General features: G+C 59.6%; 1 protein-coding gene across 7 annotated transcripts; it reads right to left on the bottom strand.

The window, feature by feature from the left end:
- Nucleotides 1-37: 37 nt before the first annotated feature.
- Nucleotides 38-25765, bottom strand: FMNL1 (formin like 1). 7 transcript variants are annotated; one of them, XM_045983717.1, is made up of 28 exons: nt 25357-25765; nt 16809-16892; nt 15149-15262; nt 14421-14494; nt 14166-14249; nt 13645-13782; nt 13331-13348; nt 11714-11822; nt 11047-11123; nt 10751-10844; nt 9757-9831; nt 9382-9492; nt 8142-8291; nt 7554-7655; nt 7132-7387; nt 6560-6862; nt 6246-6370; nt 4376-4578; nt 3628-3862; nt 3337-3405; nt 2436-2516; nt 2217-2346; nt 1894-2057; nt 1603-1704; nt 1368-1463; nt 1003-1111; nt 749-847; nt 399-488 (listed from the first exon to the last, which is right to left on the bottom strand). In XM_045983717.1, the coding sequence occupies exons 1-27, from the start codon at nt 25483-25485 to the stop codon at nt 756-758; spliced, it is 3324 nt and encodes a 1107-aa protein (XP_045839673.1). In that variant the 5' UTR covers nt 25486-25765; the 3' UTR covers nt 399-488; nt 749-755. The 7 variants fall into 7 exon arrangements, with proteins under 7 accessions (XP_045839672.1, XP_045839675.1, XP_045839674.1 ...); XM_045983722.1 differs by having other exon boundaries at nt 15179-15262; XM_045983716.1 differs by lacking the exon at nt 749-847 and having other exon boundaries at nt 38-488.
- Between the last annotated feature and the right edge of the window lie 888 nt (nt 25766-26653).

Here is a 26653-nt window from a genome sequence, read left to right as displayed (position 1 = left end):
TGCGTGTGATGGGGCGGGCACAGAGCGGACGCGGATCTTTTGCAAACATGTTTATTAATCTTGTATAAAAATAAGGTCCGTGGAGAGTTTCCGGAGCTGGGGATGGAGCGCAAGGTTGCACTGTATAAGTTACAGGCCAGGCTCCGGCTGAGGCTAAGTATGGCTATTAGGGGAAGGGGGTGCTGCAAGCAGCATTTGGGGGAGGGGCTGGCGATGCTGTCCCCCCCATGCCCCTGCACCCGACCACTTGAGGTGGGACCATCGTGGAGAATGGCAGCAGCGGCAGAGGGGGCTGCCCGGCCCAGCCGAGCTGAGGACCATCTTCCTTGGGCCCCCTGCTTGCCATCCCCCATTCCCCACTGAGTCCTTGTGCAGAAACAGCAGTTACAGCGAGAGGTCCGAGGTGACCTGCAGGGGGGGTCCCGGGGGGCGCCGGCGAGCACTTCTGCGGCCTGTGTCTGAGCGGATGTAGGGCTGGTTCCGCAGATCTGGCAGCCAAGAAGAGAGACACGCACCCTTCCGAAGTCTGCCCCGGGGTTAGGACCCCAACTCCAGGCCACTGGCCTCTCACCCTTGTAGGGACCCCGATTGTGTGCATGTGGGAAGGGACCTGTTCATGTTTACCAGACCCCACTCAAGCACACCCCAGCCACGCGTGGCCCCGGGGACGGCAGCATGACCCAGTCCCCCGAGGGCCCCCCAGGGTTGTGGGCAGCTTCTAGGCTCAGAGGCCAGGCTACCCAGGTACCTGGGGGCTAGAGAGGGATCTCTTCTCCCAGGCTGGCCTCACAGAGGAGCCTGGACGTCCGCTTGCCGGTGCGGGCCGTGAAGGGCACCGTCTTGAGCACTGAGGGTTGGGAGGGAGGAGGAAGGAGAGAAAGGAAAAAAGATAGGAAAAGTAGCAAGAAGCATTGAGGCAGCCAGACCCCTAGGGCTGGGGTTGGGGGAGAACAGCATTAGAAGGACAGAGAGAGGATAGGACAGGCCCAGCCAAAACCTCACCTGTGATGATATCTTCAATGGCCCCATCGCGGTCACTCTCGTAGATGAGTGGCTCCTTCTGCTGCTTCCGCTTCAGCTCAGAGATGAGGTCCATCTGCTGCCGCCGGGCCTTGGGTGGTGATGAGGGAGTGGGGGGTGGTCATGCAAGGTGTATAGCTCCAGCTCCAGGATCCCCTCTCCCCAGGCCACCAAACCCTAGGACATCTGCCGGCCTGCTCCCCCACAGCAGGCTGGAGCAAAAGGAAGCCATTCCCGTCCCAGGCTGCTGGGGCAGGGTCTGTTCCCAGAAATGAGGGCACGGAGGAGGCCTGGGTCTTCGGGATGGGTATCCCTGCAAAGCGCCGAGCTCAGGCGCAGCTGCCTACCTTGGGTGCTGGGGCCTCCTCTTTGCTGGGGGCGTCAGCGCCTGCCTCCTGGGCTACTGCTTCCTTCTTCCACTGTTCCACCTCCTGCTCGGCTTTCTGAGACGCCGAGGTAGGTCTCTGTGAGGGGAGTCTTATCCCGCCCCTGGACAGAAGCATCCCCCACCCTTCACACTGCCCAGGTGGAGAGGCCGGAAGGCCCCACAGGGGTCCCAGCCTGCCCGCCCCTCACACATACCTTGTAGGCCTTGATGAAGCGGCTAAAGAGGGAGAAGAACATGGAGGGGGACGTGGTCTTGGGGTTCTCTCCGAAGTACTCCACCACGGACTCGTAGGCCTCCTGTGGGCACAGCCCGTCAGCCCCGCCAACACCGACCCCTAGGAGCTCCAGGCGCCTTTAAGACACTGGCCGCTTCATCTCTGCTGCCCCAGGCAGGTGGGTCCCCTGCCGCCTCCCCCCACTGTGTCCCTGACCCAGGCCTTCATCCCCCGCCTCCCCACCTCCAGGGCCCGGCCAGCCCTGGCCCACCTGAGCGGTCTTGCTGTCTGCCAGCAGCTTGTCCATGGTGGGTGAGTTGGCCCTCAGGAATTCCTTGAGCACCATGCAGTCGTCCTGCCGCACAAACTCTCGCTGGGTCAACTCCAGGCCTCGCTGCAGGGAGCGCACATCCCCCAGGACGCTGTCCAAGGACACTGGGTGGGGGATGGGGCAGCACGAGGTAGGGAATCAGAGAGGTGACATTCCTGTCCAATGACACCCTGTGGGCCCCTCACTTCTCCTCAAACCCCTATCAGTCCCCGGGGCTGAGCCCCTCCCCACCCACCCAAGGAGCGGGGGACCGGCACCCATACCTGAGCCCGCCTTGTCCAAGAAGTGCAGGTCGCTGTGGAAGCCCGTGAGCTGTGGGTACTTCTCGGCAATGACCTTCACCAGGTAGTGCAGCAGTGTCTGCTTGCGGTCAGTCGACTTCATCTCCAGCAGCTGTGTGCAGGCCTGTCGTCAGCCACAGGCCACCAGCTGTTCCCCATCCCCATCCCCCAGGCCAGGGAACCCCTCCTCGTGCCCCTCACCACATCCAGACTTTGGAGCCGAAAGCCATAGGCTGCCCCACGCTTGCTGCTGTTCATATAGTTGCCGAAGGCCAGGACAATCTGGGGGGGGGAGGGGGGATGTTCAGCAGGGCGCCGGGGCTGAAGAAACCCCCTCAAGTATACACTGCACAAGAAGACGTGGCAAAAAGCAGCCCCACACACTCAGCCCACACTGCACTCGGGCATGCACCCCTCAGGTTCATGACCCACGTACAAGCCTGTGCACCTGTCTGTCCTCTGTGCCTGGCATACCCAATGTTTGTTTTTTAAGGTCTGATTTTTAAGTAATCTCTACGCCCAACGTGGGGCTCAAACCCACAACCCGACATCAAGAGTCATATGCTTGGGGCGCCTGGCTGGCTCGGTTGGAGGAATATGTCCCTCTTGATCTTGAGGACATGAGTTCGAGCCCCACATTCAGTGTAGAAATTTCTTCAATAAATAATTATAAACTTTGAAAAAAAATGTCGCATAATACTCAACCGACCGAGCCAGCCAAGTGCCCCTCAGTGTACCCAATTTTGTCCTCTGCTATTCCTACCCGGAACTGCGCTGCTCACATTCCCTCAGTGTGTCACCATCCAACAGCCATTTCTACTGGTTCCCAGAGACTCTGCTAGATAGACTCCCCTGAGCAGGTGCGGGTGTTCTGTTAATCACACAGTGATCCCCAGAGGGGACTTGGCCCTCAGGAGGAGTCTACAGTACGCTGCTGTAGCCATGACCACCACCCCTGCCTTAGCTCTTTCTACATGAGAATTGGGAACTGTTGCATGCTAGGAGTGCAGGGCAAGGCCGGGGTCTCCCTCTCGCAGCACCCGGAACAGGCAAGGAGTCATGGGTGGGCCCCACTTCCCAGGCCCTGGCACTGGGCGCTCACCTCCAGGATCTGGCGGAGTTTGTCAGAGGACTTGATGGACATTGAGGCTGCGATTACGGCATTCAGTTGCTGGGGGTGCAATGGGAGAGTCGAGATAAGTTGGGGGAGGGTTAGGGGCAAGGCCATGGGAAGTTCAAGTACTCCTAAATGCCCTCCCGAGGAGGGGAGGCTGCCAGCTGCCTCCCGTCCACCCAGAACACACGCCCACCTGGCCCTGCCCACACGAGGCTCTCTCTGCCCCGCCCACACCACCCTGCCCCGCCCACACCGCTTTGCCTGCCCCGCCCACACCGGCATGAGCAGCTGGACAGTGTCCGGAAAGTTGCCCAGGAAGGTGAGCGTGGCCATGCGCTCCGGCAGGCGCGGGATGCGGCTGAAGCGTAGCATGAAGCGGTCCTCCTCTGACAGCTCCTCCATGGGTCGCTGCTCCTGCTCAAAGCGGGCGATCAAGCTCCGCTCGTACTCCGTGGGCAGAAAGCGGGTCAGCAGCTCCAGGAAGTCCAGGCCAAGGGCCTGTAAGTCGTACCTGGTGGGAGATGGGGTAGTTATCGCTCTATACCCACCAGTTCTTGAGGACAGGACTAACCACCCCCCCTTCCTCGACTGAATAAATGAACTTCAGTATTTGCTATCTGCCAGTAACTTCAGGGACCAAGAGGTAGCAGTCAGGTCAGTTGGGAGCTGGGAAGCCACAGGTGCCTATCATACAGTAGGGACAGATGCCCAGCTGTAAATGCCAGGGCCTGAGTGCCCACAGCTGGGCAAGGAGGCAGGGAGGAAACGGGAATGTCTCAGTCTGGGTGTGGACTCGCATTATGGACTGTCTGCCAAACTGTCTGCCCTGTCCAGTGGACTCAGTTTTCTCAGTTTTCTCTACCTGAAAATTAGAACAAGGTTCCCAGCCCTACTTCCTGACTGGAGTTAGCATGAAGCTTGATGGGCTCTGCCCCATGGATGGGACTCTTTTACTGAAAGCCTGATGCTCCCCCCGCCAGTACCGGGGCTGGGTTACTCACAAGTGTGGGGCAGAGGTACTCACGTCTCGATGGCCTGGCAGATGCGGTCAGCCCCTAGATTGCCCTTGCGCAAGGTGATCGCCAGGTTCTTGGCCCGGTTAGCCTCAATGAGGGTGGCCTTGGTGGGGGCCTTCTGGGCTGCCTTACCCTTGAGAGCACTGAGGTCTAGGCTGGGACCTTGGGACTTAGTCTTGAACTGCTCCTCAAAGTCACTCATGTCTAGCTCCTGAGGACACAGGGAGAGGAGGTGAGGCTAGGCCAGCTGGGGTTCGCTACATTCCTGGCTGAACCAGCCATCCAGCCCTGACCACACCACCAGCAGAGAAACAAACCAGTAACCCAGCTCGACCTTGATGGGGGAGACAGGGGGAGAACAAACAGCATCAAGGAGGAAGAGTAGCACCCAACCCTGGGGACCCACACTCCAAGCCCTTATAGCTCAAGGAAGAGCTGAACTGGACAGGGGTTAAAAAGAGGAAAGGAGGGGCGCCTGGGTGGCTCAGTGGGTTAAAGCCTCTGCCTTCAGCTCAGGTCATGATCCCAGGGTCCTGAGATCGAGCCCCACATCGGGCTCTCTGCTTGGCAGGGAGCCTGCTTCTTCCTCTGTCTCTCTCTCTGCCTGCCTCTCTCCCTACTTGTGATCTCTATCTGTCAAATAAATAAATAAAATCTTAAAAAAAAAAAAAAAAGAGGAAAGGAAAGGGCATTCCAGGCAGAAGGAACAGCATGAGCAATGGCCTGGAAGCAAGAGAACACAGCCCTTTTGGAAAGCTAAAAATAGAATTAGAAGGGTTAAAGGTGCCTGGGTGGCTCCGTTGGTTAAGCATCTGACTCTTGATTTTGGCTCAGGTCATGATCTCAGGGCTGTGAGACTGAGCCCCATGTTGGGCTCCTCACTAAGCCTGGAGCCTGCTTGGAACTCTCTCTCTCACCCTCTGCCCCACTCCTGCACTCCACCCTGCGCTCTCTCTTAAAAAAAAAAAAAAGTTGAAACCCTGGTTCCCTTTGGGGGTGGTGGGAAAGAAGCTTAAAAGGAGAAGAGAGGGGCGCCTGGGTGGCTCAGTGGGTTAAGCCTCTGCCTTCAGCTCAGGTCATGATCCTGGCATCATGGGATTGAGCCCCATATCGGGCTCCCTGCATGGCGGGAAGCCTACTTCTCCCTCTCTCACTCCCCCTGCTTGTATTCCCTCTCTCGCTGTGTCTCTCTCTGTCAAATAAATAAAATCTTTAAAAAAAAAAAAAAAAGGAGAAGAGAGAGGGACACCTCAGTCACTAAGAGTCTGCCTTCATCTCAGGCCATGATCCCAGGGTCCTAGGATTAAGCCCCAAGTCAGGTTTCATGCTTGTGGGGAAGCCTGCTTCTCCCTCTTCCCACTCCCCTGCTTGTGTTCCCTCTCTCACTGTGTCTCTCTGTGTCAAATAAATAAAATCTTTTTTTAAATTTATTTTTATTTATTTATGTGACAGACAGAGATCACAAGTAGGCAGAGAGAGAGGAGGAAGCAGGCTCCCTGCCGAGCAGAGAGCCCGATGCGGGGCTCGATCCCAGGACCCTGGGATCATGACCTGAGCTGAAGGCAGAGGCTTTAACCCACTGAGCCACCCAGGCGCCCCTAAATAAAATCTTAAAAAAATAATAAAATAAAAAAAGGAGGAAAGAGGCCAGACGGTGGAGGCCAGATGTGCCTTCTGTAGTGAAGGAGGGGCAAACCTCCAGGGGAGTCAGGACAAACTGCCTATCAGATGCACTAACCCTGTTTAGCTTAACCCCCATCCCTGGGCCTCCACATCCTCATCTGTACAATGGGGCGCTGGCGATGACCGAGCACAGTGCAGGCCGAGTCCCCTCCTCCCCCGGTGCCCACAGGGGAAGCTAGGCAGGGTCACACTTACCTGTAGCACCTTCTCATCATTGAGCTCAGTGAACACAGTGCCCGTGATCTGGTTGGGTTTCAGTGCGACCCAGTTCAAGAGTGGCATTCTGAACTTGGTCTGTATGGGTTTCTTGGTCTTCACTCCTGGAACCGGGAGAGAGTGGTTGAGCACCGGGGAGGTGAGGTGGGGTGGCTGGTGGGACAGAGGGTCCAGAATGACCTGACAGGACAGGGAGAAGGCAATAGGAGCCCCCCCCCCATACAGCAGGTAATAGAGGACACTGAGGTCCAGGCACCTCCATATCTCCCCCCAGCCCCTGGTGGTCCACCCACCTGAGGCCATCTCAGGACCGGACTCTCCAGAGGGACCTCCTGGAGGCGGGGGAGGTGGCGGAGGCACTGGTCCATCTGTGCCCGGAGGCAGCGGTGGCGGCGGGGGTGGGGGTGGCAAGTCTCCTGGCAGCGGCGGCGGGGGTGGGGGCTCGGAGCCGCCAGGGAGGGGTGAGACCAATGGGGGTGCCGAAGGCGGGACTTCCTGCTGGTGGGGGAGGCCGGGAAGTGGGGGAGGTGGCGGTGGCGGTGGCGGTGGGGGTGCTCCTCCGGGAACCGGCTCTGCCGCAGGTGGGAGATCTGAGCCTGGAAAGAACCGAGAACCCAAAACGGGGCGGGGGGGGGGGGGTATGGGGGAAGCGGAATCAAATTCTGGGCCTAGGTGGTCTCGCCTCCGCCTCCCCTGCCTACGCAGGCGCACTGGGTCCCGGTCTACCATCCCCGCAAGCACCTGAGCCGCGCCCACAGCCCTGAACCTACCTCTCCTACTCTCCGGGCGGGAGATGTTCCCAGGCTCCCCCTCCAGACCCTGGTTCCCCCACGTCGACCCCACCCTGCCGGAAGCTCCTGCTTACCTGGGCTGGGCGAGCGGGTGGGCACTCCCGGAGGAGTCGGGCCATCACTGCCGCTGGGAGTTGCCACAGCCACCGGAAGGATCTCGATGGAGACAGCATCCCCGGGCCCCCGCACGATACGGATTAACCCCTTCTCCTCCAGCTCCTCCACCTTCAGCTCTAGGGCCGAGGGCCGCGCCGGGACGGAGGTAGGCACTTTCTCAGGCTCAGGGGGACGCCTAGAGGCGCCCATGGAGGTCGCCTGGCTGTAGCGCTCCTGTGAGCCCCGGGGGGTGGGGGGGTCAGTGCCTCCGAGCAGGCTTGGCACACAGCCCCCACCCTCTTGCCCCGGGAGAGGAAGTGTCAAGCCTAGAAGCCCCAACCGGTGAGTTCTTGGGAGCCCGGCCCACCCCTGGCCCGGCCCCCTCTGCCACCAGCCTCACCCGCAGGGTCTCCAACTCCTTTCGAGCCTGGCTTAGCTGCTTTTCCAGCTCGGCAATCTTGGCCATGGATTCGTTCTCCGCGTCCCGAAGCTTCTCTGTCAGCTGTGGCACAGCACATGGTGAGCTCCCACCCGCCGCTGGGCACCGGCACCGCCGGTGAGGGGGTGGCAGCAGGCACGCCTGCCTGCAGGGCTGGGGGAGGCTTCCGGATGTGCTTAGCACTGGGTGCCTGGCAGGTGGGCTGAGCCTGGCACTTGAACCCAAGTAGGTAAGATCCTGAGGGCACTGACATTCTCTCGGGAGGAGGAACCCAGGCACCACTGAGGAGGGAGGTGGGTGGAGAGGAAACTGGGCTAGGACCACGGACAGGCACCCAGTTCCACCCAATCCAGGGTGCGGGTTCTGAGCACCGGAAGAAAGGGGGCCTGCCTACCTCAGAGGTCCCGCAGGGTAGGAACCCAGCGAAGGCTCATTGAGAAAGATACCACAGGATTCAAGATTTGGATTCGGGTCAAAGTCCGGGGCCAGGCAGCCAGCCACCCCCTACTCACACCTAAAACCAAGGCCAAGTTCAGGAGCAGCTCTCACCAGGGCCACCTGCTCCTGCAGCTCCTCCATGTGTTCCAGCACAGCATTCTTGGTCTCCGTGTCCTCCAGCAGCGCACCCACATCAAAAACATTGTCCAAGTACGCTTGGATCTGTACCTGCAGCTTGTCGCTCTCCGTGAGCCGCAGCCTCTGTCCCCGAGACGGAAAGAGCGGGGTGAGGCCCCAGGTGAGATGTCTTCCCCGCCGCCGCCCCCCCACCCCCCCCCCATCAGCCCGGGAGCCTGGAGGAAATGGCCTGAGCCCCAGCCGGCTTTTTTTTTAAATTTCTTATTGAGATAGAATTCACATTCCATAAAATTCGGTATTTTAAAGCATGCAATTCAGTGGTTTTTCGTATATTCACAGGGTTGTGCCATCATCACCACTGTCTCATTCCAGAACATTTTCATCCCCCCAGAAGAAACCCTGCTGTTAGCAGTCAGTCCCTGCTCTCCCCTCCCCCAACCGTTGGCGACTACCAGTAGACCTTCTGCCTCTTCTGGACATTCACATAAAGGAATCATCCAGTACTTGGGCTTTTGTGTCTGGCTGCTTTCACTTAGCATAATGCTTTCAAGGTTCATCCATGCGGTGGCATGTATCAGAACTTCATCCCCTTACACGGCTGAATAATAGTCCCTTGTATGGTTAGATCATCCCCTCCAACTTTTCACCTTTTGGCTTTTAGAAAGATCCAAATCCCAATCCAATCCCAAAGGCCTCCCAAAGGAATAGGGATACCTGCAGCTTCTCTGCACAGGCTGGACCAGGAAACACCAAGGCCCTCTGCGACCACCTTCTCCAGGGCAAGGAACTCCTCTAGGCCCTGGGCCCATCCGACATGAGCCTGCTCCCACTTCCGCCCAGTATCTCTGTGCTCCCATTATGCTCTTGAGGCAGAACCTGTCTGAGGCTGATCCTCCCAAAGCCAGAGAGGCCCAGGGCCACCCAGAGCCTGTTCCGGTGCCTGAGATAACAGCTCCATGGACCGCGTGGCTAGAAGGTGGCAGAAAATGATCTACCTCATTTCTATTTAGAGTCATCTATGATTCTCTCCTTCTACAGACAGGAAAAGTGAGACTCCGAGAGAAGAGACCTGTCCCAAGTCACATGGGTTTGGAAGTGGCAGACTCGGAATTTGAACCAGATCTGCCAACCTCAGCACCCACGCCGCTGAGCCCAGAGCCACACTCCGCAGCTGCCTAGTGGTTAAGTCCCAGTGGGGGGATTCAGGGCTCACCTCCAAGTACAAGTCCAGGCCCAGGTGGGTGAACTCATATTGCAGGAAGACACGGAAGTTCATGTTCTCCACTGAGTGTACCACGATGTTGATGAACTGCATGCAGGCCACCTGGGGAGCAGGTCCACAAGCAGGTCTGTGACCCTCCGGGTGGGGGTGCTCCAAGCCTTCTGTTCCTCATTTACTCCCAAGTCTCTCCTTTTCCCCATTTCTCATTCCACTAACCCAGCTTTGCCCCTACCCACATTTCTTTTCCAGGTCTCTCCCTCCAGCTTCCCTCTCCCACCAGTCACTCAGGAGCAGAGCCCAGAAGCTGGAGACCCGGGACCCCTGGCTCCTCCTTACACCGAGGATAGACAGAACCTCCCGGCTCACCATGAAGTCGATGTTGCTGTCCTCTTTCTGGAAATATTCCATCAGCTTTTCAAAGCGGTGCTGCTCTCCACACACCTGCATGGGGAGAATGGCTGTCGCGAGGGCCCCAGCAACACACCTCCCAAGCCATTCCCAGCCACCATCATGTGCTTCTACAGGCGCCTCCCCTCTAAATCAAAGTCAGGCCACATCGCTCTTCTGCTCAAAACCTCCCCTCCCTCTCCATCCCCCCAAACCTCCCTTCACTTAACTGTGTTGGCCACACTGCTGTCCTGGCACCTTCCCACCTCAGGGCCTTTGCACCTGCTGTTCCGTCTGCCCGGTATGCTCTTACTTGAGATCACCACCACACCAAGCCTCTCACTTCCCTCACAGCTTTGCTCAAACTTCACCATCTCCACGAGGCCTCCCTGCCCACCCTGTGACCCGTTCTTCCTGCCCCTCCAGCGACCTGGACTTATTCCTCAGAGTGTCCACCATTCTCAGACATATTATGTAATCTGCTCATTTAGTGTATTGTTCATTATCTGTCCTTCCCTGCCTTCTTTGTTTCTTTTGCTCACTGATGCAACCCAAGGGCCTACTCTGTGCCTGACACATAGTAGGCACTCAACAAATAGTATTAAGGGAATGAATGACCATATCCCACCTTATGCATCATATTCTCATGCATCTACTTAGCCAGAGTTGGCAGAACTCTGAGATGTCAAAGAACTCTGAGATGCATGGGCCAAGTCCAGTCTGGATCCGGCCAGTCTGAGGATCAGAGGTTCAGCAGATCCCCATAGTTGTCCCTTCTGCCCCAGGCAGTGCCCCTACGTGACCTGGTACCTGCCCTTGAAAGCTTCCCCCTTCCAGCTTATCCCCACCCTGCGTTCCCCAAATGCCCACCCAGCACTCCCAGCTGCCCCCAGCAGAGGCCACAACTGCCAGCCACAGGACTCCAAGGGGCCCCAGAGAGCGAGCACCCTTTGGGGGTGGGGGGCCTCAGTACCTCCTTGAAGTTGTCAAAGGCTGCCAGGATGATGTCATGCCCTCCTCGCACCAGGCACACAGCCGCCAGCAGCTCCAACACCAGAGCCTTGGTCCTGGGGAGAGGGGGGCCAGTTTATCCCTTGAAAGTGGGCCCCACAGCAAGGGAAGAGGGTGGGCCAGGCTGGGGGCAGCTGATGGGGAGGAGGGCTGGAATGAGCCTGGCCAGTAGTCCTGAGAACTGGGGAGCAGAGTAGGCAAGGGGTCAAGTGGCAGGAGACTCTAGATGTGGAGAAAGGTGAGGGGCCCGGGACTCACCTGGGGTTCTTGTTGTTGAGGCTCAGCGCAATCTCATTGACACAGGCTGGGTGGGTCATGACGAGGCTGAAGCCAGACTGGGGAGAGAGGAAAGGTCAACTCTTCCAGGCAGACCCCCAGGATTGCCAGCACTGTCACGCCCAGCACCTCAGGCACTGGCAGGGCTCTTGCCTTCCGGTCTCACTGCCCTCAGGTCTGGGAAGTTCTTATAGCCTTTTCTGTGGCTACCAAAGCCTGGTCCCTCTTTTTAAATAACTTTGTTCAAAAGCCAGTGTCAGGATTTAGCACCCCACAAACAGGGAGTCCTCAAAGGCCTGCTAAGTGAAGGAGGGCAGGCCGCACCAGCCACTCCTCCAGACAAAATCACCCAGAGTGGCTGTCCCTGAGTTCGCTATGCTCAGCCTTCTCTGGTGGCTGTGCCCAGGTCCCCACCGGAGGCATATTTCATATCCAGGGCACTCCAGAGGGCCCGACCAGGAGGGGGTAGAAATCTGGGCTTCCCCTCAAGCCTCAAGACCCTCAACAATCCCCATCCCCAGGGCTCTCCAGTGGGGAACAGGGTCAGGGGGCAGGATAGCGGGTCCCTGAACCTCGGTGGCTGAGGCAGCCCCAGGTGAGGACAGACCCAGCTCCCAGGTACGCCGGTGCCTCACGCCCACTGACCAACCTGGTAGTTCATGATGGCGCGCAAACACATGATACACACGTGGACGTCATCCTTCTGACTAACGATGCGAGAATTCCGCAGGGCCTTCCTGCTGTGGGCAGGGGTCAGCCTGGGTGGGGTGGGGGGAGGCAGCAGGGGTCAGAGTCCTACACCAGGCTTCCCACAACTGGCCCCCACCCTGCCCCAGGCACATCTGGAACATTCAGCAACTGATTCCCATCCACCCAACCAAAGAGGCCACTGGAGGGCAGGAAAGGTTCCCTTGGTCCCTAGGACTCGGGCCTGACATGCTGCAAGGGGGGCAGAGGGAGTGAGGAAGGCAAAGACCTTAACAGCAACTTGGCATCAATAAGGGTTGCTATGGGGCGCCTGGGTGGCTCAGTGGGTTAAGCCTCTGCCTTTGGCTCAGGTCATGATCCCAGAGTCCTAGGATCGAGCCCTACATCAGGCTCTCTGTTCAGCGGGGCAGGCTCCCCGCCTCTCTGCCTGCCTCTCTGCCTACTTGTGATCTCTGTCTGTCAAATAAATAGATAAAATCTTAAAAAAAAAAAAAAAAAGTACAAAAAGTGTTGCTGGGCTGTGGGGGTAGGCAGCCTAGAGAGGGAAGACAGCCAATGCTTGGAAATCACCGTGGAAGTGCTCTCCACAAGGTGGCGCTCTCAGCGCCCTGGGCTTATCTGCCATCTCGAAAGGCCAACTCTGAATTCAGATGATGTGGTTTCCAATCGCAGGTCACCACTTATACTAGGTGAGTTTACTTGATCACCCTGTGCCTCCGTTTCCTCATTTGTACAATAGGAATGGTAATAACAGTACCTTCCTGACAGGGTTTTTGGGACTATGAAATGAGCCTGGAACAGTGCCTGATACATAGTAAGTGCTATGAGTGTCCTCGATTATTCTTTACTAAGAAATATGTGATTCCTTCTCATTGTTGCAGAATTGTCAATCATGACTTCCACATCAGTGCGTCTTGACAATTCTATCACATTTCCGACAACACCAGGAAGCCCCACCTCCTCCCTCCAACTGCCACACTGTCCTTCTCCCGTCATTACTCGGGCCTAAATCTTTGCTTATGCTGTTCCTTCCACCTGGACTGCCCCTCCCTGTCCCCGCCACTGCCCGTAGAGCCCATATCCATCTGTGAGACATTATTCCAGAGCTATCTCTCCCAGTAGCCACCTCCCCTCTCACAACTCCTGCTCACGCCTCCATGAGAGCCTGTCAAACACTGTCCCCTTCTAGACCAAGGGCTCTCAAGGGCAGGGTGATCTGTTTCCTGAGCACCTGCCACCATGCCTAATACATAGGAAAGGCTAAAAAAAATTTGTTGAATGAATGAATGAATGAATGAGCAAACAAAGAAATTGTGAGGGTTTGGGGCTTAATGTGAAGTTGGGCCCGTAGACCAATGTTGGAAGGATAGAAGCTGGGGGTCCACATGAGGCTCCAGGGCTGTCTCCTTCCCTCTCCCTGCCTCCCAGCAGGATGTCCTGCATTAGGGTGGGGAGGCTAGCCAGAGCAGGTGAACCCAGAGGTGTCAGCTGAACACCCTACCCCACCCCCACCCAGGGAGCCAACCAGGCATGCACCTGCCCCCAGGTGGCTACGTACCGGGGCGAGGGGGGGCACCTGGAGGCCGCACAGGAAAGAAGAGGGGGTTAGAAGGGTACAAGGCAGGTCTCACCAACCCAGAAACACCTTCCTTATCCCAGACCCACCCAGATTCCAGTTTCTAGGTGCCCACCCATGGAAGGCTTCATAACACGCCCATCTCTCAAGCCCTGCTTAAGGCCCTTATTGGGACCCCCCAATGCCAGGCTGCTGCTCCCACCACCCCCAAGGGCCTGGGGTGGGGCTGGCAGGGTGCAGCAGTCTAGGGGTGAATCCTCTCTTCCCCCCACCATCCTGCAAGGGGCCCCACATACTTGATGGTCAGGTGGCGGCTCTTGGACTGGGGAGGCAAGGCCGAGGGCGGCCCCTTGCTGAGATCTTCCACAGACTGCTCCAGGGGCTTGCTCCTCTCTGAGGCAGGGACCCCATTGTCTGCGCTCTCCATGTCATACCTGCAGGGGTTGGATGGGGTTGGATGGCCCGCAGCTCAGGGGCCCTTGAGAGCAGGGCGAGGGATGCTGAGGGGAGAGAGAGACCATGCAGGGGAGATCAGGGGCTGTTCTCAGCGCTGTGCTGGGCAGAGGAGGAGGCTGAGGAAGGCGGGAACAGAAGAGTAAGCCGCCCGGGTCCCGGCTGGCCACCCCAGGCCATGTCCCTCCCTATCCACGCAGGCCCTGAGGAAGTGGCATCACCCACCACGCGGGTGTGGTGCGTGTGAGCCCAGGGTAGGCTCGAGGGCGGCACTGCTTGGACACGGGCAGAGGCATGGATGAGGGACAGGAAGGCACAAACCTGGGCTCTGAGGAGTCGTGTGAGGGCGGGTGCGTGGACTTACGTGACGGAGCACTGGGCAAAGGCCAGGTACTCGAGGAGCACGTCCAGGCCGCGATTCTCCTCGTTGAGGAACTCCTCCACCCACCTGCAGGGCACAGGGCTCCCTGAGCTCCAGCCAGGAGAGAGGTCCTGCCCAGGCTGGGCATGGAACAGGCACGGCCAGAGCCCATCCCCAGTAGCAAGGGGAAGCCCCAGGAGCCACCTGGGGGCAGCACTGTCCCAGACCCCAAAGAGGGAAATCTGAGCCCTTGCTCACCCGATATGGTTTGTCCTCAGGGAGATCTCCAGCTCCCGCAGAACCTGTGTGGACTCCTGAACTCGCCTCTTAAACTGGGGACCAAGAACAGGAGAGTCTGGTGGGTGAAGCCCAGGGCCACCCACAGGCCCGCTGAGCGCGGAGGCAGCAGCCAGCAGCCCCTGCCCGCCCCCCACGACTGGCCTTTCACGCTCAGCCTCCCCCACCACCTCCACACACCTGCCTGGCAGATCAAGCATCTCGGGCTACACATGGCCCCGTACACGGATGAGCACGGTGCACACACAGACCTCCACACACACAGACATGCGGCATGCGCACGCACGCACACACACACACATCCGTACACAAGCACCGTGGGTACAGATAAGACACCAGTTATCCACACATGGACACATGGGGTGCACACACTTCTATATGTGGACCCAAGGGTACACACTCACAACCATATGTGGACACAAAAGCACACACATAGTACACACACACCCACGCACGGCCACATGGTGCACACACACGCTCGAGCGCACACACGAGTGGACCCACGTAAGCGTCCGCAGCTGGGCCGAGCAGACTGCCCCGGGCCCCCTCCAGCCCCTAAAAATAAACACCCACACTCACACACATACCCACAAAGTCCACCAAAAAGCTGATTCGCACAGTTACTCCAGCTGCCCAGAGCTTGGCAGGTGCAAGGGGAAAGGGACAGAGAAAAAGGGGGAGACATATACCCCCAGGTTAGACATCCAGTCCGTCGCTACCTTGCGGCCGACCCCACCAGTTTCCAGGTAGCTCTTCAGCTTCTGGATATAGGCGGTGGGAGGGTTCTTGACTTGAAACCGCTCCTGGGGAGATGGAGTGGGGTGAACAGGAAACCAGCCACAGCTAACCCAGCCCTTCCCCAGAATCCCATCCTCAGCTCTGACCCCAGGCCCCAGGCTTTCCGGAGACCCCTCTGAAATATCAAAGGTCTAACCAAACCACCCACCAAGGCACGTTAGAAGACCCCAGTCCTGGACCTTCACTCCCCACAATGGCCTCACAAGCCGCAGCCCTAATGCAGTCCTGGGTGGGGGGCAGGGTTTGGAGGTGTCCCTAGTGCCACACACCCCACCCTGGTGACCAGGGTGGGGGCAGGGAGGGGACACAGACTGGCCAGTAGGTGGTACCTTCCCAGCCCCCTGCCCTCCCCAGCCCACATAACCCATCCAGAGCTGGGAGTCCGGGGAGGAAGAACACACTAAGGGCCCCTTCCCAGCTGTCCCATTCACCTGTGCTGGTGGGAACCTGAGTGTGCCCACCTTCCACGCTCAAAAAAGCAGCTCCTAACTTCCCTGCCCCACCCAGGGTTACAAGAGCCACTCACGAAGAAGCAGGGGCCACAGCAGAGGGCCCCCCCAGCAGAGGAGCTCCCATCCTTCCCCACCCAGATCCCCCAGATAACACCCAGCCACCCCCCTCAGCCTCCCACTTCTCCCAGGCCTCTGAGTCCCCAGCCTGAGATGCCAGGCCAAGTGGCAGGGACCCCAAACACAGCCCCCTCTGAAGCAGCTCCCTGCCCTCCCTCCGTGGCCCAGCCCTTATCCCCCAGTCTCCATCATGGCCTGCTCATCCCATTCCGGTCCATTAGCAGGAGCTGAAGGCCCAGCCCTCGCTCCCAGGGGAGGCTCCTTGCTCCCCAGCTCCCCACCCTTGCCTCCCTCCCTCCCCCGAAGGACTGCAGCAGCCAGGCCCCACCCTGGCCCAGCCGAGGGAGGGGGCCTTCCCTGCCACCACGGACAGCAGCCCTAGAAGCCAGAGAGGCAAGGGCAGCCAGGGAGCCACAGAGGGGGCAAAGCCAGGTGCCTGCCCAAGCACCAGGAGACCGAGCGTCTAGTTCTCACTCTGCCACTTGGGAACGGTTACCTTTGGCTTGTTGCTTGGTTGACAGTAGCTCCCCTGGCCCCCAGGAAAGGAGGGAGACAGGGATCCTGCCCCTTCCTCCTCACCTCCCATGGGGTCAAAGAGGCCCAGCCCTGGGGTTGCCTCCTCTCCTCCCCAGCCCTGAGCTGGAGGGTCAACGGAGGCTGCTTCAAGAAGCTCCGCAAGGAGGACGGTGACATGGCCGGGCTGGAGAGACCGACGGCCTGACGGCCTGCACTAGCCCCTGCCAGCCCTTCAGAGGGCGGACCCAGCCCTGCTAGGGACTCATAAGGTCCCTGGAGAGACCCATGTCCGAGGGAAGGAGACCCTAGAGTCTTGAAGACACCCCCCAGCACACTCTGCAGACGCTACACAGGCCTCTGGGCAGGGTCTTGGCCCCATGAGCAATGTGGCAGTGTCCCCCTCTCCTGCCAGCCCCAGCCTGGCCAGGGCAGGGTACTCCACTGCCAGAAGGGGCCTGGGACCCACCTGGTCACAAATGAGCTCCCACTTCTTCTCGTTGTCATACTGGCTCAGCAGCTGCACCTTGTCCGGCGGCAAGTTCATGCAGTTCTGGGGTAGTGGGGGAGAGAAGGGAATGACCTTGAGCCTGGGCCCCCAGTGGGAAGGGCAAGGTATGGGCATTTTCAGAGGAGCCATGAGGGGTCAGGTCCCTAGGATATCTGTCATCCATGTGAATCCCCATCACCCTCTCTCCCTGGGACATAAGCAGCATTAGTCAATGAGAAAACCGAGGCCCAAAGGCAGGGCACCTTCCCCTTGGCCCAAAGCTAGAAAGTGACACTGGGATTTGGCCCTGAGTCTGCCTGACCCCAGAGCCTGGGCTCTGTCATCCATACCCCACCTCCCCGGGGCGTCTGCCGTGACACTCACACTCATGGGTTCTCAGCCTAACTTCTGGGACCTCCGGCAGCCCCGGACTCATTTCCCCATGTGCCATAAGGGGGTACCATCTCTTCTCCCACTTGGGCAGGCTCCGTCTCCAGCCACAGGAGCTGTGGCCCACTCCTGCGTGCCACCAGAAACCGTGGGGACTGCGTGCGGTCCCGGCCCAGGGTACCAGTGTCTCACACGCACCGGGAAATCTCTTGCCAGGATGGCAGCGGACGTCTCCTCCTCAACCCTCTCCAGCCCCCTCCGTCCTCATCGCTTCTGGAAGGAGGAGACTGACACGAGTCAAGGAAGCTAGTCAGACAGGCAGGGAATTCCAAGTAGGCCCATCACAGCTGGATGGGCAGGGGGATTCCTGGGGAAGGTCACCGGGCCACAGGAACTAGGGCCAGCAGCCGACACACTGGGTCCGTGGGGCTGGTGGCCCAGGCTGGGACTCCCCTGAGGAGCTACGAAAGGTCAGCCTTTCTCCGCCTGGTCCTCCTCCCCCAGCCACAGACATGCCTGGCCAGCTTCTCCCTCCTAGGGCAGACACAGGGTCCTGTCCTTGCCGCCAGCTCCAGGGGGTCCCTGGCCCCCTTGAACTTGGTGTATCTTCCCAATAGACACGGAAGATGGCGCCGATCGACCCCAATTCCGTAAACCCCAGGCTAAAAGATAGTCTCCTGTGAGTCAGGCCCTAAAAGACAGTTCTTGCCCTCAAGGAGTTCTGCCCCACTGGGGATGTGGGAGTCCCCAGGAATCCCCAGCCCAGAGTCAAGGGGCCCCTGTCACCAGCTCTGGTGGCTCACGACACATCCTCAGTCACGTGGGCCTGAGAGGAGGCCCAGCTGGAGCACAGAGCGGGCCACACCCACCTGAGGCTCCGTAGCCAGCTTCCTCTCTGGGGTGCCGGGCCCAGTTCTGGGGCTCTGGCCAGACCTCACCCCCCAAAACAATCACTGCCTTGGGTCAGTCCCAGACAGCCGGAAGCTGGGTGCTCTCAGCCCCCATTGCCCAAGCTTTCCGGCCGGGGCCCCACTTGAGAGGTGAAACTGCCTACCCACCGGGCCCCCCAGCCCAGCTGGGGATGGGGCTACGTCATTCTTCTCCCCATTGCGGAAGTGAGCCCCTGGATTAGGGAAACCGCTGCTGTCTCATCTACTGCCCTCCCCAAGCTGCCAGTGGCCAGAACAGCTCTTGCCACCACAGCACCGACTGCCCAGGAAAGGGCCCTTGGAGCTGAGGGAAGGCCTCCCTTGGACCACTCTCCATCCCCGTCTCTCTCTCTCTCCTTGGTCTCTCCTGATCCATCCCCACCCCACAGAGATCCACGGTGGGGCAGGGCAGAGCAGGGCAAGGCTCGGGGGAAGGAGGCAGCCAATGTCCACCGGTCCACCAATGTCAGGGAAACTGGTGGCCGACTTGGAGAGAGGGGGTGTGGATAAGCTCCAGCAACAGAGCCTTACAGGGACAGCTGCTTCCCAACAGGGGTCTTTCTGAGCCATCACCCACCCCAGGGATCTGTCTGGTTCCTGGAATGGCCCAGGTGGCCCTTCTAGAGGCCGCAACTAATGCTAATAACGTCCCCAATAAATGTGGTAGCCAGCCCTGCCTGGACGCCTACCATGCCTGGCACTGCTCTGAGCCCCCCCACACAGGGGACATCCTCGCCACCATCGGCACCATCGGTCCCATCTTACAACTAGAAGGACGGATTAGTTTAATGACCTGTCCAAGGTTACAAAGCCAGGAAGCGGGCAGCCAGGCCAGCTTTGAGCCTAGAGCTGACTATGAACCAGTGCCCTGGCCCTCTTCCCTGGGGTCCGCCCCGGGGTTATTACTGGGGAGGGGGAGGCCTCTGCGGCTGGGTCCACCTGTCCCTGACCATGGTGGCGGGCAGGCCACTCCTTTGCCCCTTCCCCACCTGGGCATGCTCAAGCCCCGGAGGCTACTTGCCCGCCTGCCAGACGTGCTAAATTTAGGCTTGGAAATCAGAAATAGCCATGACAGCGCAGAGCGCTAATGAGCAGCTGTTCCTCACTGAGCCCACCGAGGAGACGGGGACCCTGAGGAGCGTGACAGGAACCAGAGGGTGCCACTCGCTCAAGGGGGAGCGAAACCCTCCTGGAAAATCGGGCCCTGGACCCCAGACCCAGGGCCCTCTGCAAGGAGGCGGTCCCATGGGGGGGGGCGGCTGGGAGAGAAGCAGAGGTTTGGCTGATGCGCTCACATGGGACAGGAAAGGACAGGGAAGGCCAGGTGTGGTGGGGGGACACTTGCCTCCTGTGAGGTGACAGGGGGTGGAGGAAGAACCTGGGCCAGATTCAGAAGATCCAGCTTCTGGGCCCACCTAGCCTGCCAACTTCTCTGTCTCTTTGAGCCTCAGCTTCCCCTTCCGTAAAATAGGCACACTTCCCTTCTGCCTCACGGCGCCCAGAGCTCCCCGGAAATACTCAGGGAGAAGCTGTGTTTTGATGTAATAATACTCTCCAGTGATGCACACTGAAGAGGCGGCTCCCAGACTGGGGGGGTGGGAGGGGTCTGCTGAAGACCCCGAGGGAGGGCCGGTGTGATGAGCAGAAGTCTGTGAACACGTCCACACCCAACAGACCTGCCTCCGAGGCTTGGCTTGAACTGACCCTTCAGCCCCCCTTTCCCTGCTGCCCTTAAGGCTTTGGGTCAGAGAAAGAGGCAGAAAAGACCCATCTCTGAGGGCATGGCCAAGAAAAGGAGCTGATTCCCCAACCTTTCTGTTAGAATGTGTGGGGCCCGTTCTCCCTCCCTGCCCCTCCGTCCTGAGGGGCAAGAGGGGCCTCCAGCCTCGCTCCCCCAAGTCCAGTCCCTGGCAAGCTCTGCCTCGACCCACTGTCCCCCAAGTGCTGACATCTGGAGGGGTCTCCCTGGAGACTGAGCGGCTCTGTCTGCCTCAGGACACAGCCACGCCCTCCGGTTTCACTTTCAGCTTGGGCTCAGACTCTGCCCCAGCCCACCTGCCCACCCTCTCCTCGTGACATCTGGCCCTTTGAGTCCCAGAATGCCCTTGAACTTGGCTACCAAGCCCAGTCTCAGACCAGCCCTCCAGAGCCTCCACAGCCTGAGGGGCCCAAAAGCCAGGAAGTGCCCCCACTTCCCCACGCACCCCCCTCCGCCCACCGCTCCATGGCCTCAATTTTGGTCTTTAGGGCTCTCAGTGCATCTCCAACAATCCATTTTGTCCAAGTTTTAAAATTCCAGTGTATAGATTTTCTGGGGCAGTTAGAGGAAATCCCAGACTTAGAGGAGGGCTCTGAGCCGACTGGCCCCAGGATGAGGTGCCGAGAACCCCAAAATGTTCACAGCTTCTCCCATCAGGGTTGAAGGGTCCCCAGGGCAGGGACAAGGGCAAGCCGGGTGGGAGCCAGGATGGCAGGTACTGCCCAGGTGATCCAGGCCCTGGGGGGAGAATTGCAGCAACCACAGTAAATATTCCCCAAATGTCCACACTGGGCTAAGTGCCATTCCAAGTGCTTTCTATCTACCTATCACTTAAACCTCAAAAAGAGGGCGCCTGGGTGGCTCAGTGGGTTAAAGCCTCTGCCTTCGGCTCGGGTCACGATCCCAGGGTCCTGGGATCGAGCCCCACATCCGGCTCTCTGCTCAGCAGGGAGCCTGCTTCCTCCTCTCTCTCCCTGCCTGCCTCTCTGACTACTTGTAATCTCTGTCTATCAAATAAATAAATAAAATCTTAAAAAAAAAAAAACCTCAAAAAGAAGCTTACACAGGAAATACTCTGATGATCCCCATTTCACAAAGGGGAAACTGAGGCACAGAGTGATTAAGTTGCTTGCCCAAGCTGACCTAGTTGGCAAGCAAGTCTTCAAGAAGACTCAGTTTCCTTCTCACTGAGGGCAGCAAGAAATGTGAGTCCCAAGCCCCCAGGGTCTCCTGCAGACAGCCTGGCCCCGGTCCCCCGAGTCTGAGGAACCAGGAACAGCCAGCCCCACTTCCTGCCACCCAGCACCCTACGCTTCCTGTTGTTGCCCACACTGAGCTCTTACTCACTGGGGAAACCCCCCCCCCACACAAGCACACCGTCTCTCAGAGGGAAGTGGAGGGCTCCCCACCCCCTCCCCATGTGCACAGAGCTACCGTTAGCGCCACCACTGCCCCACCCTTCAGGAGAGGTGGGCCCTCCCTCTTCGTGGTTTCCGGCCGCCAGGCAGTTTTCGGTCTAGGCCCCACTGTTGCAGACCTGCCTGATGGCAGCGAGGGCAGCATGGCCTGTGATGGCTGAAGTTGGCAGCCTTGGTGGGTGTCGGTCATGGAGGTGGGAAGAGGGGAAAGGCACAGTCTAGAAGGGCCTAGAAGGCCTCCAGTATGGAGAGGGTCCTACCCTCTCCGATGTCATCCCCTTCCTCACCGTCAGGGAGAGTTTCTGGAGCACCTGCTCTGTGTCAGGCAAACTCCACTTAATCTTTCAACGGTCGGCAGAGGCCAGCCTCTTTCTACCCATGGGGATAACTGAAGTTCAGAGAGGTCAAGTAACTTGCTCAAGGTCACCCAGGTAGTATGTGGCAAAGAGAAAACCCAACCCCCCAGCGTAATAACTCAAAGCTCAGGAAGTTACTCTGCCTTTCCCGCGAGTGACCCTTGGCCTTCTCAGGGGCAGGGAGGCCTGAGCCACCTTCCAGGGTCCCATGCGCCTGGGAAAATGCAGAGGTAGCCCCCAGAGCAGCTCCACCTGCTCCTGCCCGTCTCACCCAGCTCTTTGCCAACTGGACCCAGATGTCCCCATGAATCATGCCTACCACATCCCTGGGTTTCCAGGGTCAGCGTGTGCCAGCCCAGCCCACTAAGAATGTCACCCGCCAGCGCCTGCCCAGCCCAGCATGTGCCCACTTGCCCACAGCCTCACTGGGGTTCTCTGTGTAAGACACCCCAGAGATGAGAGGTGCAGGGCCTTATCACCCCTCTAGAGCTACATGTCCCCAAACTTCATCTGCCTCGCCCCAGAGAAGGGCACTGGCCAACACAATGTAGGCAAGGGAGTTCAGGGAAGGGGTCCCGCTGAAAGCAGGACTTCCAGGATCCACACCCTGTGTGGGGGCATCCTGACCTCCCCACACAGCCTCCCCAAATGTCTATACCCCTGGGCACATGCTAAGGGCATGTCAGGGGGCTAAGCCCTAGCAGGAAAACTCATCTCTGAATGGTTCAGCCTCCGTGTGGGTCAGCATCACCCTCGGCCTCCAGCCCAACGTCCGGGGCACCTTCTCTTGGTCCCTTGGCCCCAAGGTCACAGGCTCCTCCCCAACCAGACAGATCAGGAGTATCCTATGCCCAGCCAGAATCATGAACTTCTGGAAGGCCTGGAAAGAGTGCCTTGTCGTCCCAAACCCCGACCCTTACAGGGGAAGGTGTGCAAGGAAGACACGAGCCTTGAGCACAGTGTAGGAGAGGCGAGAGCCTGGTGTCTGGCGGGCTGGTTTTCCCACCATTACCAGGCCCATGTCTCTGGGCAGCCATCGCTCCTCCACTGTTGCTAAGGCAGCAGCCGGAAAACCCTGGCTCAACCTGCTCTTTCTCCCCACCCCCTTTTCAAGCAGGGGCACCCCTCTCTCTCACAGCCTCCTCAGAAAATTAGCCCACCCCCCTGCATGGGAGAAAGGCCACGGAAGGGAAAGGGAGAGAGAGCTCCATCTCCTGTCTGGCGTAGGCCTTGGTGGGGGCACCCTTCACCCACAGCCAGGAGCCAAGGCGTGGTTTGGGGTCTCAGGATCCTACTCCCCACCAGGGACCAAAGGGCTGCCATTAAGCTAAAGGAAGAGCTCCCCTGGGGCCATGTGACAATATGCAAAGGAGCTATGTTTTTGTTGTCAAGACTCAAGGATTCCTGACCGGCAGTGGGCCCATCGCTCAGCTGTCCGAGGCTCTCCTCCTCCTCTCAGACAGTCCGTAGGGACAGGATTCCTCTCTGGCCACGGAGGCAGAGCTCTGATGAAGACGCGCCCTGCAATACTGCTTGCCAGGCTCGTGGTTTTAGCCAAATACTTAGCCCAGGCAGCTGCAGGCAGGGGCCAAGGCCGTCACCCCAGGGCGGGGCTCATGCCCCTGTCGGTGGGGAGTGAGGGGAGCCAGGTTCTTAGCCAAGCGACCTTGGGTGGGGTGTGTTCTGCTCACACAGGACAAGGGACAGACTGATCCCTCCCCAGAAAGAAGGCCAAGTGTAAACACACTGGGGTTCCTGCGGGCTGGGGTGGAAAGCTGAGCCCCAATGGGTGCTGCTGCCCTAGATTTCTGCGCAGCCACCGCTGCTTTCTCCGCCAAGACACCCTCTCAGACCCAGCTCTGGGCCTCCACCCTCCACGCCCTGGTACTCAGGGACTCCCAAAGGCCGTTAGCATCAGACTCAGCCAATCAGAGCTAAGGCCAAAACTCGAGCAGGGCAATCAAGAACTACACATGCATCAGAAACTCACCCTTTGACTTTTGGATTTCCCACTGGTCTGAATTATTCACACCACTCCTGCCCACTAGTGCGTACCTAACAGAGAGTGGACGGGGGCCGGAACCTCCCTCTGATAGCCTGGCCCATCCCTGTCCACAGACACACAGTTAGGGGGGAAGGACAGACCTATTACCCCCCCCCCCATCAGGCTGGCAGGGGTCCAGGGATCCACCACCAACTCAGGCTCCCCAGATGGTCCCCCAGAGACTGTCTCTCCTCATTCTCCCCTCTCCCCCATCTGCTCAGCTCAGCTCAGCTTTGCCAGGCCATGGGTTTGGGAAAAGGAAAGCGGGTGGAGAGATGGGGTAATCAGGGCCTGACCCGGTGTGAGGTGTCCCTCCGGGTCCCTCCCTCTCCCCAATCAAGCAAGGTGCCTTCACGAGGTTGGACCAGATTCCACGGCACCCGATAGTTCCTCCAAACCCCTCCTAGCCTTCCTTCTGGGAGGGGGGCAGCCAAGATTTCTAGAAACTCTGATGAGGGGCCACGCGGAGAATCTGGCAAGTACTGCCCAGTGACTGGCCAAGGGAGGGGAAATGATGTCAAGGAGGTGGAACGGACAAAGGACTAAGCACTGCCACACACACCAGCTTTGCTCTACTGCCTAAGTCTCCCTTGGGCTCCCACGCTCAGACCTGCAATGCCAGCCTGCTTAGGCTGCGAAGTGCCCCTGGGAAAAAGCACGGCCTCATGCGCCTGTCACCCAGAGTCCAGCAAGGGAGCTGACAGCAGACAGGTCACCAGGCAATTAGTTAGAGAAAGGAGCCTGGGCCAGGGCTGAGGTAGGGAGAGGGAAGTGAGAATGAGTGGCCCTTCCCCCTCCCTACTTCGCCTCCCACCAGGTCTTAGGGAGCCCTGATTTTGCTCTGGAGCCCCTCCCCAAACACATCCTTGACTGCTTCCAGGCTCAGCCCCAGCTGATGGCTCTCTCCCCAGGGGCTTAGTCTCTGAGCCCCTCAATTTCTCCAGCAGGTGATAGTGGGGAAGATGAGTCGACAGGGGTTTCCAGAATTCTGCACCACCCCAAACCAAAGTGGCCAACCCATCCTGACCCCACCCCTCCTGACCTTAATCCCTTCAGTGGGCTGGAGGAAATGCCCAAGATAAGGACCCACAGGCAATCTCTCCTGCACAGGTCGAGGGTGAGAAACACAGACGCTCCCTCTGCATGATCTGAGGACCCAGCTCCCAGCTGCCCAGGCACGAACGAATCTGGACCGAACACCTGAACTCGGTCTCCAGCTCCCAGCACGTTAAGATGTGACCCGTCCATCTTTAGCCCCGAGACACCAGCAGATGCTCCAGACCTGCGCCCCGTGACCCGGCCTGCGTGCAGTGCGGAAGGGGATCCCCCGGGGACCCCCTTGCGTGCTAGGCTCCCAACTTCCTCGCAGGACATTTTTGTTTAGACCTTTAGACCCAGGAGCGCCAGGGATGGGGGTGTCCTGGGGAGGCAGACTGGGCGACTGCAGAAGAAAGTTTTGGGGGGGAGAGTGCTAAGTCACTCTGAAAGCACCCACGGTCACTCCCACCCCCTGTAGGGGCAACCACTGGGCCAGGGATCTCCAAGCGGTACCTGAGCCCCCCGCGGCGGGGACGCGTGCCGAGCCCCCGCCGTCTCCCGCCCGCGCCCAGCGCGCGGCGGGTCACACTCACCAGAACCCGGTTAAACCTCTCCTCCAGCTCTCGCGCCGCGGGCATCGGCTGCTTGGGCGCCGCGGGCTGCTTGGGGGACGGCGCGGCGGGGCCCGCTGGCTGCTCCGCGCTGCCTGCCGCGTTGCCCATGGTGGTCCCCACCCAGTCGGCCAGGCGCCTCCAGCCTCGGAAATCCAGCTTTCCGGGGGACCAGGGACGCGGCTGAGGGCCTAGGGGTGAGGGGCGGGGGCGAGCAGGGCAGCGGCGAGCAGCTGCGGCGCGGGCTCGGCTCGGCGGCGCTCGGCTCAGCGGCGCGCTAGGGCCGGGGCGCGGCGTCCCATCGGGGCGGCCCCGTCCGAGGAGCCGGGCGGCGAGCTGCGGGGTGGGGGGAGGAAGTCAGGCTGCAGGCCGCAGGGGCCAGAGGGCTGGGCCGGGGGCAGGAAGCTGCGGCGCGGGCTCCCCCCTCGGCGATTTTCTAACTTCTGCTGTCGCTCCCCGAGCGCGCAAACCGCATTTCGCCGCCGTCGCCGCTACGCACCCTGCCCCCGGGGGGCGGGCTGGAGGGAGGGGGCGGGCGCGGGGCGCGGGCCGGGGGTCCGCCGCAGCCATGGCGCGGCGGGGAGGGGGCGGCTGACCCGCTTCACCTGCCGCAGAGGCGGCGGAGGGCTCAGCTTCACCTGCGGGAGCTGGAGGCGGCCGCCGCCAGCCAGAGGCGGCGGCGCGCGCGGCGGCGCCTCCGGGTCCTAGAACCGCATGCTCCCGCTCGATCGGAGCCGGGGATCGGCGGGGTCGGGGGGTGGGGGGTGACGGCCTGGGGGTCAGGCAGGGCAAACCTCCAGGTCGAGGATTGCCAGCAACTGCGAGCGCGGCTTGGAGACCCATGATGGTGCGGCGCTGGGGCGCAAGGGATGGATCCCCCTCTCGGTTCCCGACTGCGAAGGTGGGAACCCCCTTTCGGGCCCCCCACCCCTTGTTTCTGTCCTCCTCTGTTTAGTCCGGAAAGGAGCTGAGGACCGGAGGGAACCATCTGCAAATGAGAACCCCAAAGCAGGGCGGGGGCGCGGATTCAGGCCAGCGGAGACCCCCCACAACCTGTCTCACCCTGGACCAACTCTGCGCGCATGCCCACACGCCCAGGATCGTAGAATGGGGGGCGCCTATGGAAAAAGGCAAGGTGCGAGAGAATCTGGAGACCACCAAGGCGGTCTCAAGCTGAAGCGCGGGGGCTGGGGAACAGAGGATTAAAGCCAGCATCCAGGCTGAGAAAGGAGCAGGCACCGCAGAGGAGGAAAAAAAAAAAAAAAAAAATCTCCTGACG

This window comes from Meles meles, chromosome 18 (genome assembly GCF_922984935.1).
Source record: "Meles meles chromosome 18, mMelMel3.1 paternal haplotype, whole genome shotgun sequence".
NCBI classification, from domain to species: domain Eukaryota; kingdom Metazoa; phylum Chordata; class Mammalia; order Carnivora; family Mustelidae; genus Meles; species Meles meles.
The sequence above is the reverse complement of the archived record's forward strand: the minus strand, read 5'-3'. Positions and strand labels throughout refer to the sequence as shown.

Excerpts from the sequence above, each read along its gene's own strand:
- FMNL1 (XM_045983716.1), bottom strand. The coding sequence starts at position 25,485 with ATGGGCAACGCGGCAGGCAGCGCGGAGCAGCCAGCGGGCCCCGCCGCG. Across the intron at positions 7,388-7,553 it reads AGGAGTTGGAGACCCTGCGG|GAGCGCTACAGCCAGGCGAC; the intron begins GTGAGGCTGGTG and ends CGGGGCTCACAG. Across the intron at positions 6,371-6,559 it reads CGGTCCTGAGATGGCCTCAG|GAGTGAAGACCAAGAAACCC; the intron begins GTGGGTGGACCA and ends TCCCGGTTCCAG.